Genomic DNA, 18,043 nt, shown 5'->3' on the forward strand with positions numbered 1-18,043 from the left:
TCCCCACCATTTTGCATTGCATCACGTTGCTTTGCTATAACCACTTCCTCACTTTTATATCCATCCTTCCCCAACGTGCTTCTCAATCAATCTCTGAACTCTTAGTGCTACTAATTTAATATGACCCTGTGCACTCTTATTAAACAGCAATCACTCCAAATAACCAACACCAAATCCATTCAAATGCATCGCATCAGCTTTGAACCATTCTAACTTCCCTTCAAATTGAATGTTCGTTTGTAATTATCTGTGAAAAAAATTAATGGTGGTGTTGGTGGTAGATGGCATTAGTGTAGATGATGAAGGCAGTTGTAGTTGGTGGAGAGTTGTAGAGCAGGTACCCTCCCTCGATGAGTCTTTGGACTCCCTGGAGGTGTTACATAATAATAATAATAATTTTAAAGGAGGTGGAAGAAATGAGAGATCTGGGAGTGATGGAAGATAGAAATTTTCCACTTAGGCAACATTGTTAAAATTGTAAGAACATTACAATAAATTATGGCAATGATGAGGAGGGTCTTGACATGCAGAAACAAAGAAGTAATGGTTCCCTTGTATAAAACCTTAATCAGGCTGCACATGGACTAGTGTGCACAGATTTGGTCACCTGGTTTTCAAGGGGATTAGGGTATACAGATCCTATAGAGAATCCAAAAAGGTTCAAAAGTAGTTTCAGATCAGAATGTGGGATATGAACACACTGAGGAAATGCAACTTGCACAGCCTTGTTAATAAAAGGTGAGAGGATATGATCAAAATGCATAAGTTGGTGAAGGTTGTTACCAGATTAATTAACATGGATGAGATTATTTATATAGTAGAGGGAAACAAGGCTATAACAAAAGGTCATCACTGGAAGCTATATAAGTAGGATGGGAGCAGGGAAGTGAGGAGCAGGTTCTTTGGAGAATGGCTGGGGCGTGGAATGCATTGCCTGAGAGTATCATTCATGCAGAAACTGTGAATGGGTTTATCATTACAATTTATCATAATCATTACAATTAGATTATCTTTTTGCATGAGAGTGTGCAACTGCCTGTGATTAGTGTTCTGATTCCATGGAGGTCTAATAATAATAATAATAACAACAAAAATCGTCACAAATATCATAAAAGTGCCTAAATAACAGTGAAAGTGAATCATATGCTTTTCTTATCTGGAATCCCCCCCCCGCCGAATGCAAAGTTTAATATTTACCTGAATTCCATGAAATATAAGTGGAAATTCTGGATTGGGTAATTGAGGCCAGCTACAGAGAGAGTTTCTTACTGATTCTTTAGCACTGCACATCAGCTCAGAATGGTAAAAAACAGTGGACGGTATCTTCAAAATTGCATCATGTGATCGATAATTGTGTACGAGTTTGGTGACCTGCAATTAGAACAGCAAAGAGATATTAACAAATATGATAAAATAATCTGTTCTAAAAACCCAGAATTATAAAAGAAGAATACTACAGCATTAATCCTGAGAAAAATTAACTAAGTTATAATCATTATCAAATTGAAAATGGTGCATATGATATAAAGAATTAATATAGTTACTCATGTAATTAAAAGTTTTACCAGGTCTATTCAGTTCCTTAAATTTACGTGGAAAAACTTCTTAAAACCACTGGAAAAAATTCTTAAAATCATAAGAATTATTTCCAGTGGATAATACATTTCTAAATCATTTTTATGCTCCTTCAAAGAATACAGAGTTTATCATTATAATTTTCTGATATAAATCTTTTGCCTAATTTTTCCCTCTGTCATATGTATTTAATCATGGCTCAATACCACATCAGCATTATTATTCTATTATCTATTTTCATATTAAAATTTACTCCCTTCACTAAAAATTGTGCCTAAATATCTAAAAAAAAATGTGTTATATGCAGGTTTGCTGTTGAGTACAGTGAAGAATGAATTCTGACATTCTTTATTTTGAATATTACATTTAATGCTACTTTCCTTAATAATATATCCACATAACTTACAAATAACAAGGCAAATAGTGCAGAATGACATATTTTTCTTATACATCATTCTATGTGCTGATTTATAAATTAAGTATAAGAGTTACGTATCACTATGCACAAGATTTTATTTATAATATGACGAGGTGGTGTACTGTCCTGTTGAAAGATGGTACTGTGGTCAGGGTAGACTCCCTACAGATATGGATGGAGATGGTTGGCTAACAGGTCCCTGCAGCTTTCAGCATTCAGTGTTTGTGGGATGATAACCAATGGACCCAGGGCATGCCAGGAAAAAGCTCTCCAGGTCATAATACCACCTCCACCAGCCTGTTCAACCTCAGCTCTCAACCAAGGAATAGAGCTTCATGCTATTTATACCAAATGCAAACCCAGCCATCAGCATGGTGCAGCAAGCTCCAGATGACCTTCTTCCATCTGTCGAGAATCCATTGCCAACGTTCCTTGGCTCATGTGAAGAGTTGTTTGCAATGCCTGGCCATCATCATAGGTACTCTTGTTGGTTTCCAGCTGTGGACCCCCCCCCCCCCCAGGAAGAACAAGGTATGGCACATGGTGCATGTGGAAATAGGTCAAATTTCCCCACTGTACTGGTGGATGAGCTTGTGACTGTTGAAAGTCATTGCAGATACCAGTCATGACACCTGATGCTCACCTCTAGATTCAACCACGTGTGGCTGACCAATGTAAGCCCTTCTAATGGATGTCTGTTCATGGTTAATCCAGTCCTGGTACACCCTTGATATAATAGCATGGTAGCAACCAACAAGGTCAGCTGCTTCCGAAATACTGGCACCAGACCTCTAGGCCCCAACTATCTGCCCACAGTCAAAATGACTTATGTTGCCACATTTTCCCCATTACTGGCAAACATTTCCTGATTATGTACAGAGGATAGGTGTGCCCATTTATAGCAATCACACATGACATTGATAACACATGGCATTCAGAAGAATTTAATACTAGCAAAGGGCTAACAATGCCAAAGAAAGAAGAAGAGGTGTATCCACAGAAGAACAGCTCTTACATTCTTTTCTTTTTATGATGATTAGGTGATCCTTGCACAGGATGTAGTAGGAGAGGTGGAATATCAGAAGAGAAAATTGTTGAATACATAAACAGTTGGTTTGAAAGTCTTTTAATAACCAATTGCCTAGTAGTTTCAGTGATGCTGCAACATTCTTGAATGTGAGATGATACCATAAAACCAGTGGAAGTTCTCAGAGTATCTGAACTCCATTATTGATAAATCTGATCCATGTGAGGTGGAGAAGGCATAATGAACAGGACAGTCATGAGCAAGCAGCTATTACAACCATGAATGGAATTTTATGAAGTCATATGATCTCAAGGAAAACTAAAAAAAATGTTGTATTCAGTAATTATAGAGAATATAATGACCTATTAATGTCAGTTTTGGAACTCTCACCAAAAGTTGAATGAGACAAACAGAAGTTGTGGAGTTAGATTACTTCAGAGGAAGTATGCAGCCACCTATATGGATTTTCTGAGGAATGCATATATTTGAACAGAGATGAAAGCTGAAGAGTCCCTCATGGAGCCACATTCCTTGAAATGATATGGACATGCACAGAAAATTAGAAGAATGATGGCCATCATTATGAATTGGTCCCCTTTCCACCATGATATCACATAAACATGAAGTCCAAGGAGGGAGGGAGGGAGGGAGGGAGAGAGGCCACTGTTATAGCTATAAAGAAAAGAGGTTTAGAAGATAAGAATTGGAAAAATATTGCAAACACAAAATCTGAGAGCAGGCAGCTACTGGAAATCCTAGACTACAATCAAGTTGTCTTGAAACCTGAAATTGAACTTTTTAAAGTTCCACTTAGAAAAACCAAAAATCTGGAGATCAGAGCTAATAGTATAATAAGTACCTGTTAATTGTGTGTCCTAAGCAGACATCTAGCATGTACTAACACATCATGGAAAGAAGTCAAGAGACACGATAATGTGAGGAAAAACAGCCATTACACTCACCTTAATAAGATATAGGACATCCTTTTGCTGCGATGACTGCAGCAATCCTCTGATGCATACTATGCACAAGCATATGATAGTGATCAATGGGAATTTTTGACCATTCTTTCTGTAGGCATGTAACTGGACTGTTGAGGGACAGGCATCCCTTGACCTCATCCAATGCTCCAGTTCATCTCACAGATGTTCGATAGGGTTGAGATCAGGACTCTGTAGAGGCAAGCAAGTGTGATGATATTCATGTCTACAAACCATGCAGTTAGAGCAGTAGTTTTATGACACGGTGCATTGTCTAGCTGAAAGAGACAATGGCCAGTTCCATAGAAATGCCATAGAGTAGAACTGCATTGCCAGAATGTTCAGATACTTCTTGGAGTTCAATGTTCATGGTACAATAGATCAAACCAGGAAAAACAGGACCATAACATCACACTACCATCTCCAAATTTCACAGCTGGGGTTAAATACTCTAGTAAGAGCCGTTCAATAGCAGTACTCCTCCACTTGGTCAGCAGGTGTAGCATGATTCATCACTCCATAACACAGCTTTACAAGCTTCCACATCTTGCTGTAAACTCTTCGCAACCATATGCCTGGGGAAGGAGTGTCCTAGGTTCGATTCCCGTCGGAGACGTGAGGAGCTGAAGGATCTTCCTCAGCCATAGCCAAGTTAGCCGGTCTTGGGCGTGGACAGCAGGGTTTTCCCCCCCAGTTTATCTGGGGTTTTTCATCCCGCAAGCAGACAAACCGGCCCCATGAACACACAGGATACAGCCAAGAATACCTTGAGGCATAGGAGTGACCATTCTATCCTCGTGTTTCGGTTACGAAATCCAAGCATGCTTGGAAGGTTGTGGGCCTTAAAGGCCTGTTAAAGCCATTGGGATAGGATATTGCAGTCCTACCATGGAAATCCATGTTGTGAGCCAAAGTTCTGAATGTTTTGTTGCAGATTCATGTTTCAGTCAATGCCCATTCAATGTGTTTAATCTTTAAAATTAATCTTGTAAAAACCCTTCAGTATTTGTATGACTCAATTATATTATCCCTTTTCTGCTAATCAACCAGTTTCTGTAACATACCAATCTTCAACCTGTTCTCATAAGGTTCATTCCAAAGACCTCATACCATTTTGGTCACTCACCTCTGGATCCTCTCCATCTCTTCCTCATTGCCAAGACACCATGGTGTACATATTTGCACACAGTAGTCAACATGGCGTCTTATCAAGACTCAATAAAGAGGAAGAATAACCTGCTTGTCTCTGCTCGTCAAAGTATTCTTCAGTAACCAAGTAATCTGATGAACTGCTTTAGCCACTTTTGCTTTGTGTCCTCTAAACCTTAACTCTGTAACCACTAATACTCCTAAATCTCTGGCTTCGTGAATTTTATGGAGTACAGTTCCATCAATATATAGCTCGTAATCTTTTCACTAAAAAATGCATAACTTACAATTTGCCAAATTAAACTGATAACCATTCTCCTTTGTCCAGACTGCCAGTCTATCTGAATCATTCTGCAAAATTTTAACATCATCTGTATTAACTATTGTTCTACCCAACTTTGCATCATTGGCATATAACTGAACAGTTCCTCTCAGATCCTTTCCTATATCGTTAATGTACAAATTAAACAGTAGTGGTCCAATAACAGAAAAATGCAGCATGCCACTAGTCACTGGCCTTCTTGTGGACACTACTCCTCAGTAAACTACTGTTTGATATCGCTCTCTATCAATCACCCTCTTATCTACCTCACCAACCCTATATCCATCCCCATGTGCTGTAGCTTATGATTAGAATTCCATGTTGTTCCTGTCAAAGGCTTTTACAAAGTTTAGCAGTATCAATGTAAACCCATTTCAAACCCAAACTAAGCTGTCACTGTAAAGTTTACAGCTATACATAACCAGTTAAAGAAAATAGTAAAATATTCATGTATGAAAATTAAGTTTCATAATGCAACATCTAAATATAAATAAAATTACTGCAAAGGTCACAGCAACACACACACACTCACACACAAAGTCAAAAGTTACATCAGTACATAAATAGTCAACAGTACAAGTTAATAAGCAAAATGCATGTACAAAACCAAGCCAAGGAATGCAATCTACATATAGATAAAATTACAACAAATGTTATTACAGCAGTACATAAATAGGCAAAAGGAATTATTATACAATATGCATGCAATGTGGTATCAACATATAAACAAGGTCAAAGGCTACAGCATATACAAAAGTTAAGTTAAGCAATGCAGTAGCTACATATAAACAAAATTACAGTCAAATGTGTTTGTACAAATTACTTCTTTGTAAAAAGTTAAAAATATCATGCAATTTGCCTGAGTCTGCTAGCATCTGCCTGAGTGTATATCACTTGGGTAGATAGGTAAAAATTTCATTCCTGTCTCATGTAAAGTGCTGGCACTGTAACAGAATATGACAAACAATGAGACATGTATTGCATTTTTCACACACATGGGATAGTAATCAGACCTCAGTAAATAAGAATGTGTAAGATTACTGTGACCTATGCAGAGCCTAGCAAGAATAACTTTCTCTCTTCTCTTTATTTATTGACTAGAATGCCAATGATTAATGCTTGCGAAATTAAGCCACATTCGAATTTGATTGAACATCAAAATTAAGGATTTTCATTTTGTACAACAAGTGTAATACAGCACTGGATGTGGATTATACATAGGAGAGGAGATAGCCTGTAAAGAGCTGAATGAGTCTATTATAGACTTTTGGTAGTGGTTTTCTTTTATATACACAGGTGCAAGTTGAATGGCATACAACTCAGCTGTATAATTACTGTAATCAGGGGGGGGGGATGTGGTTAGATATAATAATGTCAGGAAACATGGCAGTACTGCCAACTCTGGTCTGGTCCTGAGCATTAAACGATTACAGGTAGACAGATGATGGAGTATGAGACTTCGGATGAGACTTCGCTTAATATCTGCCATGGTGGGATGCTGTGAATAGAGCATTGAATAGAGATTAGTTCATGTAGGATGATCTAGGAGAGATTTTATCTTTAGGGAATTATGTTGGAAGTTTACTTGCACTTGGTTAGACTATAATAAATTGAGTTTTATCTTTTATCCAAGTGTAAGAAAACAAAGTTTGTGCCTGAAAATATGTCCAGGACTGAGGTAAGATGGTACAACACCAGGCAACTCCAAGCAAAGGTGGTATCTCCCATAATGCAAAGCGCATCTCCTTGCAGACATGTATACTGCTATGCATTAAGGGAAGGGCCACTACTCAGACTGGTTTGGACCTTTATTGAAGTCTCGTCAGTGGGAGGCAGACCCAACCGTGGAGATACTAAGGCAGAAGCAATAGGAGAGGTCATATTTACCTATACGAGTTGCCAACAGGTGTACCACTTTATTATTGAATAACTCTGGATTTAGAGGATGTTGGAAGTTTATTTTGCACTTGGTTAAACTATAATAAATTTAGTTTAATCCTTTATCCAAGTGTAAGCAAAGAAAGTTTGCACCTGGAAATATCTTCAGGACTGAGGTAAGGTGGTGCACCACCAGGCAACTCCAAGCAAAGGTGAACCAAGCTCTCATCACTAATTGTCTCAGTATCTCCCATAATGCAAAGCACATCTCCTTGCAGACATATATGCTGCTATGCATTAAGGAAAGGGCCACTACCCAGACCGGTTTCGACCTTTATTGAGGTGTATTTAAGTAAAGACCTCTCTAAAAATTAGACGATCCTGAAAGATTGCCCAAATCAGCTTTCCACTCAGAGAAAGGCTCACCCCATCACCAAGAAGAACTTCTCAGCATTGGCTCTACCCAGTGGCAGGCTCACCACACTACCAGACAGAGCCATAATCTCAGTGGTGGCTCTACTCAGAGATGGGCAAAAACCTACCCCAAGCAGAGCCTCTCGTATATAGCCAGCATGGGAGGAAGACTCAAACCTGGAGACACTAAGGCAGAAGCAATAGGAGATCATATTTACTTATACAAGTTGCCAACAAGTGTACCATCTTATTATTGAATAATTCTGGATTTAGAGGATGTTGAAAGTTAATTTTGCACTTGGTTAGACTATAATAAATTTAGTTTAATCCTTTATCCAAGTGCAAGCAAATAAAGTTTGCACCTGAAAATATCTTCAGGACTGAGGTAAGGTGATGCAACACCAAGCAAAGGTGGACCAAGTTCTCATCACTAATTGTCTCAGTATCTCCCATAATGCAAAGCACATCTCCTTGCAGACATGTATACTGCTATGCATTAAGGGAAGGACCACTACCCAGACCGGTTTTGACCTTTATTGAGGTCTCATCAGTGGGAGGCAGACCCAACCGTGGAGATACTAAGGCAGAAGCAATAGGAGGTCATATTTAATTATACGAGTTGCCAACAGGTGTACCACCTTATTATTGAATTACTCTGGATTTAGAGAAGGATGGTGGAAGTTTATTTTGCACTTGGTTAGACTATAATAAATTTAGTTTAATCCTTTATCCAAGTGTTAGCAAACAAAGTTTGCGCCACCAGGTGCAACACCAGGCAACTCCAAGCAAAGGTGGACCAAGCTCTCATCACTCCTTGTCAAGGAGTGATGAGAGCTTGGTCCACCTTTGCTTGGAGTTGCCTGGTGTTGCACCTGGTGGCGCAAACTTTGTTTGCTAACACTTGGATAAAGGATTAAACTAAATTTATTATCATCTTTAGGGCATAATTAAGAAACAACTGTTTCCATCGAAGTGATAGAGCCAGTTCAACACTCTCTTGCACTTTTCTCCTAGTTGACAAATGTGTGCTAGAAATGTAAGTTTTCTGCCAAAAAGGTGATGCTTTTTGGAATTGTCAGTTAGTGTTTAATTTTGAGCTTAATGTACTGAGGATGCCTGTGAGACACAGACGAAAATTATACTAATAAATAATCTTTCTACGTGAGTTTTTTCCGTTATTTATTGTGTACCGATATGCATACCTAAAAATTATTAATATTTCTTCCAACAATTTTAATTCCAACTGAAGACTCCTCTAGCCCTGCCATTCTTAAAATGTATTCGCTGTACAAGTTAAACAGGTATGGAGATAAAATAGATCCTTGTCGCACCCCTTATTGCGAAATACTCAGTTTCTCCAAGATCTGTTCGGACAGTAGCTTCTTATTCATAATAAAGATCCTCAGAAGGATAATGAAATGCTCTGGTACTCCCATTGTTCTTAATACGTTCCACAGAGTCAAAAGTCTTACTATAGTCGAGGAAACAAAGGTAGACATCTTTTGATATTCCTGTGCTCTTTCTATTATCCATCTCACACTGGCGATCTGATCTCTTGTTCCTCTGCCTTTTCGAAATCCTGCCTGTTTGTCTGGCATTTCTCTCTTCATGAAAGGTTCCAGTATTTTCTGAATGATCTTAAGTAAGACCTTATTTTCATGAGAAATCAATGCCATAGTTCTGTAATTTTCACACTCTCTCTTGCATCGCCTTTCTTCGATAAAGATATATAAAGTGATTTTTTCCGTTCCTTAGGCCATTTAGTTGTGATCCAAATTCGCTGACATATACCCTCTGTTCAAAAAGAAACCAAACTTTTGCTAGAAAATAAAACATAGGCCAATTATAATCATTCAAATCATTTATTTCAATCAATATACTCTCCCTCACTCCGATACAGCATTTGGCACAGTCAATTGATTCGTTAAATGAGTTTTTTATATCAGTATTTGGGATACTGTGAGGGTCGTGGTTACTGCTGCTTGAACATTTTCAATGGTGTCATATTGCTTTCCTTTTCCTTTTCTTCATCCTTTTATTGGAAAATGAAGTTGGGGGAAGAGAAAGAAATCAGGTAAATACGGCAAGTGATCCAACACACAAACTTGGTTTTTGCTCAAAAACTGTCTCACAATGTTCGAACGATGAGATAGTGAATTATTGTGCAAAAGTGACCTGCATCACGATATTCATGCCATATGCAACGAATTCTCGCTATCAATCACTTCAAAACTTCGAGATAAAACTCACCACTGATTGTTTGGCCAGGAGGAATGAATTCTTTGTAGATAACGCCCTTGGAATCAGAAACAAATCAGCATTAACTTTACTTTGACTTCTCCAAGCGACGTTTTTTTTCAGATGCCCCTCTTCTGATAGTCTTCACTGAGAACTCTGGCACTTTGTTTTGGGCTCATACTCAAAACACCACGTTTCGTCACCAGTAACGATCGTTTGAAGGAAGTCTGAGTCCTTATGAACTGTTTTAATGAGGTCCTTGCAGTGTTCAATTCAATACATTTTTTGGTCATCGATCGACTTGTGGGGAACAAATTGTGAATTCAATTTACGAAGGCCCAAACTTTCGGTCAAGTTGTGCACAGTTGATTTTGGAATCCCCAATTCATCTTCAATCAATGCCAGGGATGATTTCGGGTTTTCTTTGATGAAATCACGCACTTTTTGGATGTTAACTTCACTCAGTCCAGTTTTTGGATGACCCAGCTTTTCTTCATCCTCAAGCATCTCATGACCACTTTGAAATCGCTTAAACCACTGGTAAACTTGAGTACGGGATAAGCATTCATCAACATACGCTTTTTGAAGAATTTCATGCGTTTCGGTAAAACGTTTACCAAGTTTGACACAAAAGTTGATCACAGCTCTCCGTTTGAAACTCATTTTCTGACCGCTTGTTAAAACACACTGTCACTCTTGGCACCATAACTCAGCTTCTAATGAAAGAAATGTCATAAACAGTTGACACAACACTAATGAAGGTTTCTGCTTTCAACAACAAAAAAGATACAACAGATGGTGCCACTAGCTTCTTCTATTTTCAAAAAGTTCGGGTTCTTTTTGGAAAGTGGGTGTAGAGCTGCTAAAATTTTAACTGCCTCTTCGCCCAGGGCTTTGAGCAGCTCAATAGGTATTCCATCTCCTCCTGGTGTTTTCTTAATGAATAGTTTTTGCAGTGCCCACCTCACTTCAACTTTCCAGTGGTACTGGCTCATGTGTATAATCCTGCTCTTCAAATTTCTCTGTAATTTTGGAGTTGTACTTTCTGTAAAGTCTTCTGTATTCTCTTTCCATCTTTCTTTGATGTCTGCAGTTTCTGTAAGATATCCTGTGTTTACTATTTCAATATTGTCGCCTTGGCGCTGAACTTCGGTATGAATTCTGTTATATCCTGAATGATCAAATTTGGAAAGGAATTAATTCATTCAGAATTTAACAAGTCAAAAATCTAAACAATGATACACTTCTACTTGGGCAAGAAAGTAAATACACAGAGCTGAAAGAACGCTGATTTAGAAATGTGAAATTAATCCTGTTTACACAAAGTCATGAAAGGAATTTTGTATAAAAATGTAGTTAAAATATAATATCCTATGCAGTGTATGTGAATTAACTGAGCTAAGGTCAGTCTTAGCTGTCCAGTGTAACTCATGGCCTAAGGCAGAGAGAAATTATATGGAAGATGAAGCTCGAAAGCGTTCTCGGAAGACGGCACGCATGGAAGATGCGTGCCGTGCAGAAAAACGTAGCGAAACCCCCCCCCTCTCTCACAGGGTTTTTTGATTCCTAGTTCCTGTTTTTTGTGTGGACGTTGGCTCTCTCTCCCGCCAGCTGGGTGATTCCGGATCGGCCGTAGAAGTTATGCGTTGTCTCCCGTAGATCGAGTGTCCTAGCTAGCTAACCCTTCATAGCAGGACAGCTGAGCAAAACCGAAGAACCGGCAATGCTGAAAACTGTAAGAGGTAATGGAACGAGACCAGAGCTGCACATCGCCGTATCGTTTCAAAGCAACCATATCGTGTGATCATCGTAAGTGACCATGTGGGCCAAAGCCAGCAGAAAGATCGAGATGTCTAGACAAAGAAGTGAATGGACCAGATAATCATTCCAGGGGATGGTAAAGTAGAGAATTTATTTTATGTTTCCAGTTAAAGAAATGAGTGGACACTATGTAATTTAGAGTGTGGACATTTGATAGTGAACTTTTAAGAGATTACCATATTTGGCAGTGATCTATCCCAACTGGAAAGAAATGTCCAAGAAGGAGATTGTATGTGATATAACAATGATAAATGTGAGAAATATTAAGTAACTTAGAAATGATAGAGGGGATAAAATTCTAAACTAGCAATTTTGTATTTTAATGAGAAATTCAGTAGAGCGAGTTATTATTCATGTTCAAGGGTATTTAGCTGTGTTATCTAATTCTTTTACTTAGAATGAAGTTGAAATAACCATGTGTTTGTTGCATTCCTTGTATATAAATTTTAGACCTCAATAAACATGTTTTGTATTTTATACCTGATATTGGCCTGAGATATGAATTCAAATTACCACTCATAAAACTGAACCTAAACTGGATGGATATAGAAGTATAGTAGAGATTTATGAGCCACGACTGCATACTAAGTTTGATATAGGGTGAATTGAATTAGATTATATATGAGTATAAGTGCTAGAATTTTCACAGCTGTATATTATTCTGAGAAGGTCTCCTTGGATAAGAGTCTCATCTATCCTAGGATATTGGCTGGCGCAGCTTTAAAAAATGAAGCCAATATTTGATCAGGAGACAGTCGCAGATAATAGAATTAAGGGTTTTGTTCCTAACTAAGATAAAGCCTCTAATATTTAAAGAATACACATGACTGGTCTAAGAAACGGCCCAAATTATAGATTGAGTAGAATATAGAGAGTGATAGATGCAAATTGAATTGAGTGTTAAAGATAATCGAGAATTAGAAGAGAGTTAATCATAGTATAGTAAGGCAAACATAATAGAACTAAAATACAGAAAAGCTAAGAGCAATGACATAACGACATTAACAGTTCTCTGATCTTTTTGAAAAGATCTCTTATTTAATGTTTTTGTTTTGGTCTCAATATTAATTATAATAACTTATGTATATATATTAATTATAACAACAATATTAATTGTAATAACTAATTAATACTTTCCAATATTTTGGCATTGTTACGGTGCCATCATCATGGATTGCATGTGCATGCAGGCACTAACACTGGCCGAATGAGTCAGAAAGTAGGCAACCAAAGCCAGGTGTAGAGTCCTAAATGGCATCCCCTATGTATATATGTATTTGCTGTGGTGTAATAAAGTGGCCTTCTTCCAGAGTATCCTGTGGTGGGTGTATTCACTGTCAGCAGACCTGAGTGTTGTAATGGTGGAAATGAATGTAGTCCTTGTGTTCAGAAATTTTGATATTAGCTGTCCTGCCTTTTTGACCATAGTAGAACAGTTTGCAACTGCATTGGACCTGGTAAGCCTAGAGAATGTGGCTGGTCTTTGGAGGAGCAGATAACAGATGCCATTTTTTTATGTGGTCTGTAAGTGGTTGTAAGTTTGTGTTTCTTTAGGATTTTTGTAAATTTTTCAGATGTGCCCTAGATATATGAATGGTGATAGTTCTTAGTAATCTCTGCTCTGAAAGGGTGAGGGGAGAGGGCCACAGTTAGAGGGTTTTAATATTTTTGAGGATTGTAGGCATTGTCTAAGAAAATCCCCAAAATTCCCATGTTCAGAAATTCTGATAGTGCCCGTCCTGCGTGCTTGGCCATACTAGAATAGTTTACAACAGCAATGGGCATTTCATAGCAGTACCTGGTATATACCTGGTACTTCCATGGAATGTGGTTGGTCTTTGGTGGAGGAGATAAGGGATGCCAATTTTTTATGTGGTCTGCAAGTGGTTGTGAGTTTGTGTTTTCTTAGGATTTTTGTCAATATTTCAGATGTGCCTCGGATATCTGGATTGGTGATAGATCATCTCTGCTCTGAAATGAGATTACAGGGTTTTTTAATATTTTTGTATTTTTTTTTTTTTTCTTACCAATGCCTATAATCCAAGAAAATATTAAAACCCTGTAACTACAACCCTCATTCTCTTCCCCTTCCACCAATGCCTATAATCCAAGAAAATATTAAAACCCTGTAACTACAACCCTCCTTCCCTTCCCCTTCAGACAAGAAATTACTCAGGAACTATTACCATTCCATATATCCAGACACATCTGAAAAACGGACAAAAAATACTAAGGAATTACAAACTTAGAACCATTTACAGACCACATAAAAAAACTGGCATCTCTTCTCTCCTCCATCTCACAAAGACCAACCACGTTCCCTAGACCAGGGGTAGACAAACTTTTTAGACCATTCACCCCTTCATGGACTGCCATCATGTTAAATAAATGATAAATAAATAAATAAAATAAAATAAAATAAAATAAAATAAAATAAAAAGGCCTATTTTAGCTTGTAAGCCTATTAGGATTGTTTGGACTTGACATCTTTACCTTGCAGATGTTTCTGTATTCTGTTAAATTTTGAATATTGGTCTGTGAAATAGAAAAGATGATTTTTACACTTTTTTAACTCATCACATGGTGATTGGTCCACATCTGTAAGAAACTCAACAGTGGACTCATACAAGTCAACAAGTCTTTGCATGGAATCACCTCTTGACAACCCTTTCGAGATGCAGGCTTCATGGCATCACTACTGAAAGTCTTTTCACATCATAGGCACATAGGCATTGTTTCATTGAAAATGAAGGTATAAATCCAAATTTTAAATACTCTTGTGAATACTGTTGGCACTTCTTACTATCAGGGGGTGCCACTATGGGCATTATAACTTTAAAAAAAAAATTACACAGTAAATTCAAAGTTATCAGATCACTGAACACCACTCTGAGAGCTATGGGCAATAAAGGCATAACAGCCCTGATTATCCCTGTTCTAGATGTCATCACTGGGGAGAGTGTCAGCTTCTCCCTCATTGGCTTAGCTGATCGCATTGCATGTTTACTAGTGCTCCTCAAAATCATTTTAGGTGTTTATTAACCCCCTTTTGACCCTAGATATTTATCGACTCCTTGGATAGCCATATCAACCCACTAGGAGTCGATATCAACCACTTTGCCGATCCCAGCCCTAGACCTACTAGATCCAATTCAACTCCATCTAAAGACATTTACAATCATTCATGCCTATGGTGGAATTCAAATCCTCCATGTGGTTGGAGAAAGATTATGAAAAAGGTTAAGACTTGTGTTCTTCTAGCCAAATAAAAGCAGATCTTCCTGTTTATCCAAAATAAGATAAACCACAAGAGCAAAGAATCAGGTAGACACCTGGATAACTGAGATGTGGAAGTTTGTCCTTTGGAGAAGTGAGAAATGTGAAGATTATTCTGATGGGCAGAAATGAAGCAAAAATATTTCATCACCATCATCAAATTCCTGCCATGTACAATCAAGGGATGTACAGGATATGATAGTACTACATGAAAAAAATTACATCATTACTAACTTCCTATCTAATTTTCCTCCAAATCAGTCTGTTACTTGTCAAGATTCCAAAATTACAGAACTTATATTTCTATCATCTAAGGCACTTTGTACCGTAACAATCCACCTATATCTTGGTCTTCCTCTGAGTCTTTTTACTGCCAACCTGGCAGAGAACGCTTCTTTTACTAATCTTTCCTTGCCCATTCTGTTCAAGTGACCATACCACCTGAGGTTAGCTCTGTAAACGCATTCCTGGATACTGACAATGTCAAGTTCTTTCCTAATATCATCATTTTTAATATGATATTACCATTGATGCCATCTGTTCATGCCTATAATCTTTCTCAGGACTCTCATATCTGCGGTCTCTGGTCTTTGGTCAAGTGTTTTACTTCTGACCCAGCTCTCAGATCCATAAGTTAAAACTGGTTTGAACACTGTCTTGTATACAGCTAATTTAGTGTTCTGACTAATTTCTCTCATATTAAATATTAATTTTTTTAATTGACTTCCCACCATACCAGCTTTGCTGATTCTGTTATCTATTTCTATATTTAATTTACCATCTTCACTAAAAATCGTGCCTAAGTAGCTGAAATGTTTCACTTGTTCCACAGGTTCTCCATTCACAACGCAGTTGATATTTTCAATGATTCTGCCTATTTTCATTGTCTTTGCCTTTTTAATGCTGACCTTCATACCATATCTATTACAATGGTTATTCAATTTAGTCAGAGAATCTTGCAGACTTGTAGCGGATTTATTTAGAAGTATAACATCATCTGCATAAAGCTAAGAGCTGACATTAACATATCCAATTTTAATATCATGTTTAATACCACTTTCCTTCATAATGTGATCCATATAAATAATAAATAACAGAGGGGATAATGTACATCCTTGTCTCACACCAGATTTAACATTAAACCACCTTCCTGTACTTCCTTCAATTCTAACTGCTGACTTACAACTCAAATAAAGACTAAGTATTGCTTGATATAATGCTCCACTGACACCATATAACTGTAGCTTATTGAATAGCTTCTCTCTTGGCACCTTGTCATATGCCTTTTCCAAATCGACAAAACTTAAATACAGATCTTGGTTATATACCCATCCTTTCTCGACTATTTGTCGTAAAGTGATGATCTGATCCTGACAGCCTCTATTTGGCCTGAATCCAGCTTGTTCTTCACCAAGCTTTTCTTCCACAATTCTTCTCAACTGTTTCTCAAGTATACTTGCATAGATCTTGCCAGGAACACTCAGTAGGGAAATACCTCTGTAATTCTCACATTCAGTTATATTTCCCTTTCTATATATGGGTACTATGAGAGCTCCTCTCCGATCATCGAGAATTCGTCCCTCTGTCCAAGCTTTCTGAACTATGCAGTGCAGCCACTGTAAGACTCTTATACCTCCATACTTCAGCATTTCTGATCGAATATCATCTATTCCTGCTGCCTTTCCACATTTCAAGCCTTTGATGGCTTTTTCTACTTCAAGTATGGATATGTATTCCAGACTGCATGCCTGGTCAGTGTTTTTTTACCACTGTGCTGTCATCACTGCTTGTGTCATTTAGCAGTTTTTCAAAGTAATTACTCCATACTTCAGGGATATCTTTTTCTCCTGTTTTCATGTCACCTTTATCATCTCTAACTCCTTTTACAACACTCTTTCCTCCATTCTTAAGCTTTTTCAACAACCTCCAGAATATTTTGCCACCTTCTTGATATTTATTTTCTATATTCTTGCCAAAGTCCTCCAATGACTTTTGTTTAGCTAGTTTTATACAGTGTTTAGCTTTCTTACATTTGTCTCTGTATTCGCTAAGAGCACAAGCTGACTTATTTGCCAGGAACTTTTGATATGCTTTCTTCTTTCGCTTCACTGCCTCTTTAACTTCCTGTGTTCACCATGGAGTTCTAATTTTTCTATCCTTGCAGACAACCAACTGCACCACATGCCTCTCTAGCTGAATAAATCAGGACTTTCTTCAAGGTTTGCCACTGAATCTCCAAGGTTTGATTCCTGTTCTCAAATTCTTTAATTTTTTCTTCAATAATCTTTGTGTATTTTAGTCTACACTTCACATGTGAGAGCTGCTCAACTTTTATTCACTTTAAAACTTTCTTACATGTCATTCTTTTCAATATGAAATTCAATTTTATCCTGCTCAAGACTAAATAGTGATTACTTCCAATTTCAAATCCTCTGTACACTCTGGTGTCCTGCACCAGGGAGGAAACATCACTTATCAACAATAACATAGTCAATGAGACTTTTCTTATTCCTTGCCTCTTCTCTCCATGTGAATTTGTGCACATTTTTATGTTTGAACATGGTGTTAGTAATAACCAGTCCATGTCCTGAGCAGAAATCCAACAGATATTTGCCATTATTATTAGCTTTGCTTTTTTCTCCAAATTTTCCCAAAATATTTCTGTGTATCTCACAATCATTTCCTACTCTGCTATTTAGATCCCCAACAACCAACGTTTCCTTTTTCATTGTGTCAGTTGCTTTTTCTAAAGCCTCAAAATATTCCTTCACTTCTACCTTAGTAGAACCTTCTGTGGGACCATACACACAAATAAGTCTCATTGTCCAGTTCCCCATTCTCATATTTGCCCACATTACTCTACTTGAGACTGACTGCCATTCAAGAAGATTAGCCTCGTATTTTTTGTTGAATACTACGGCTACTCCTTCTTTTCCTTGATTGTC

General features: G+C 37.7%; 1 protein-coding gene across 1 annotated transcript in view; it reads right to left on the bottom strand.

Moving 5' to 3' along the window:
* LOC150109826 (RNA helicase Mov10l1-like) overlaps window positions 1-18,043 on the bottom strand; it is a 422,682-nt gene that overhangs the window by 166,857 nt on the left and 237,782 nt on the right. Inside the window, exon 10 of the mRNA XM_090414598.1 lies at window positions 1,198-1,371. Coding sequence (XP_090270724.1) covers window positions 1,198-1,371 — 174 coding nt within the window. The remainder of the gene's footprint in view (window positions 1-1,197; window positions 1,372-18,043) is intronic.

The sequence above is a fragment of the Typopeltis vanoorti genome, chromosome 1, assembly GCF_054136105.1.
Source record: "Typopeltis vanoorti isolate ZY-2024b chromosome 1, IOZ_Tvanoo_1.0, whole genome shotgun sequence".
NCBI classification, from domain to species: Eukaryota; Metazoa; Arthropoda; class Arachnida; order Uropygi; family Thelyphonidae; genus Typopeltis; species Typopeltis vanoorti.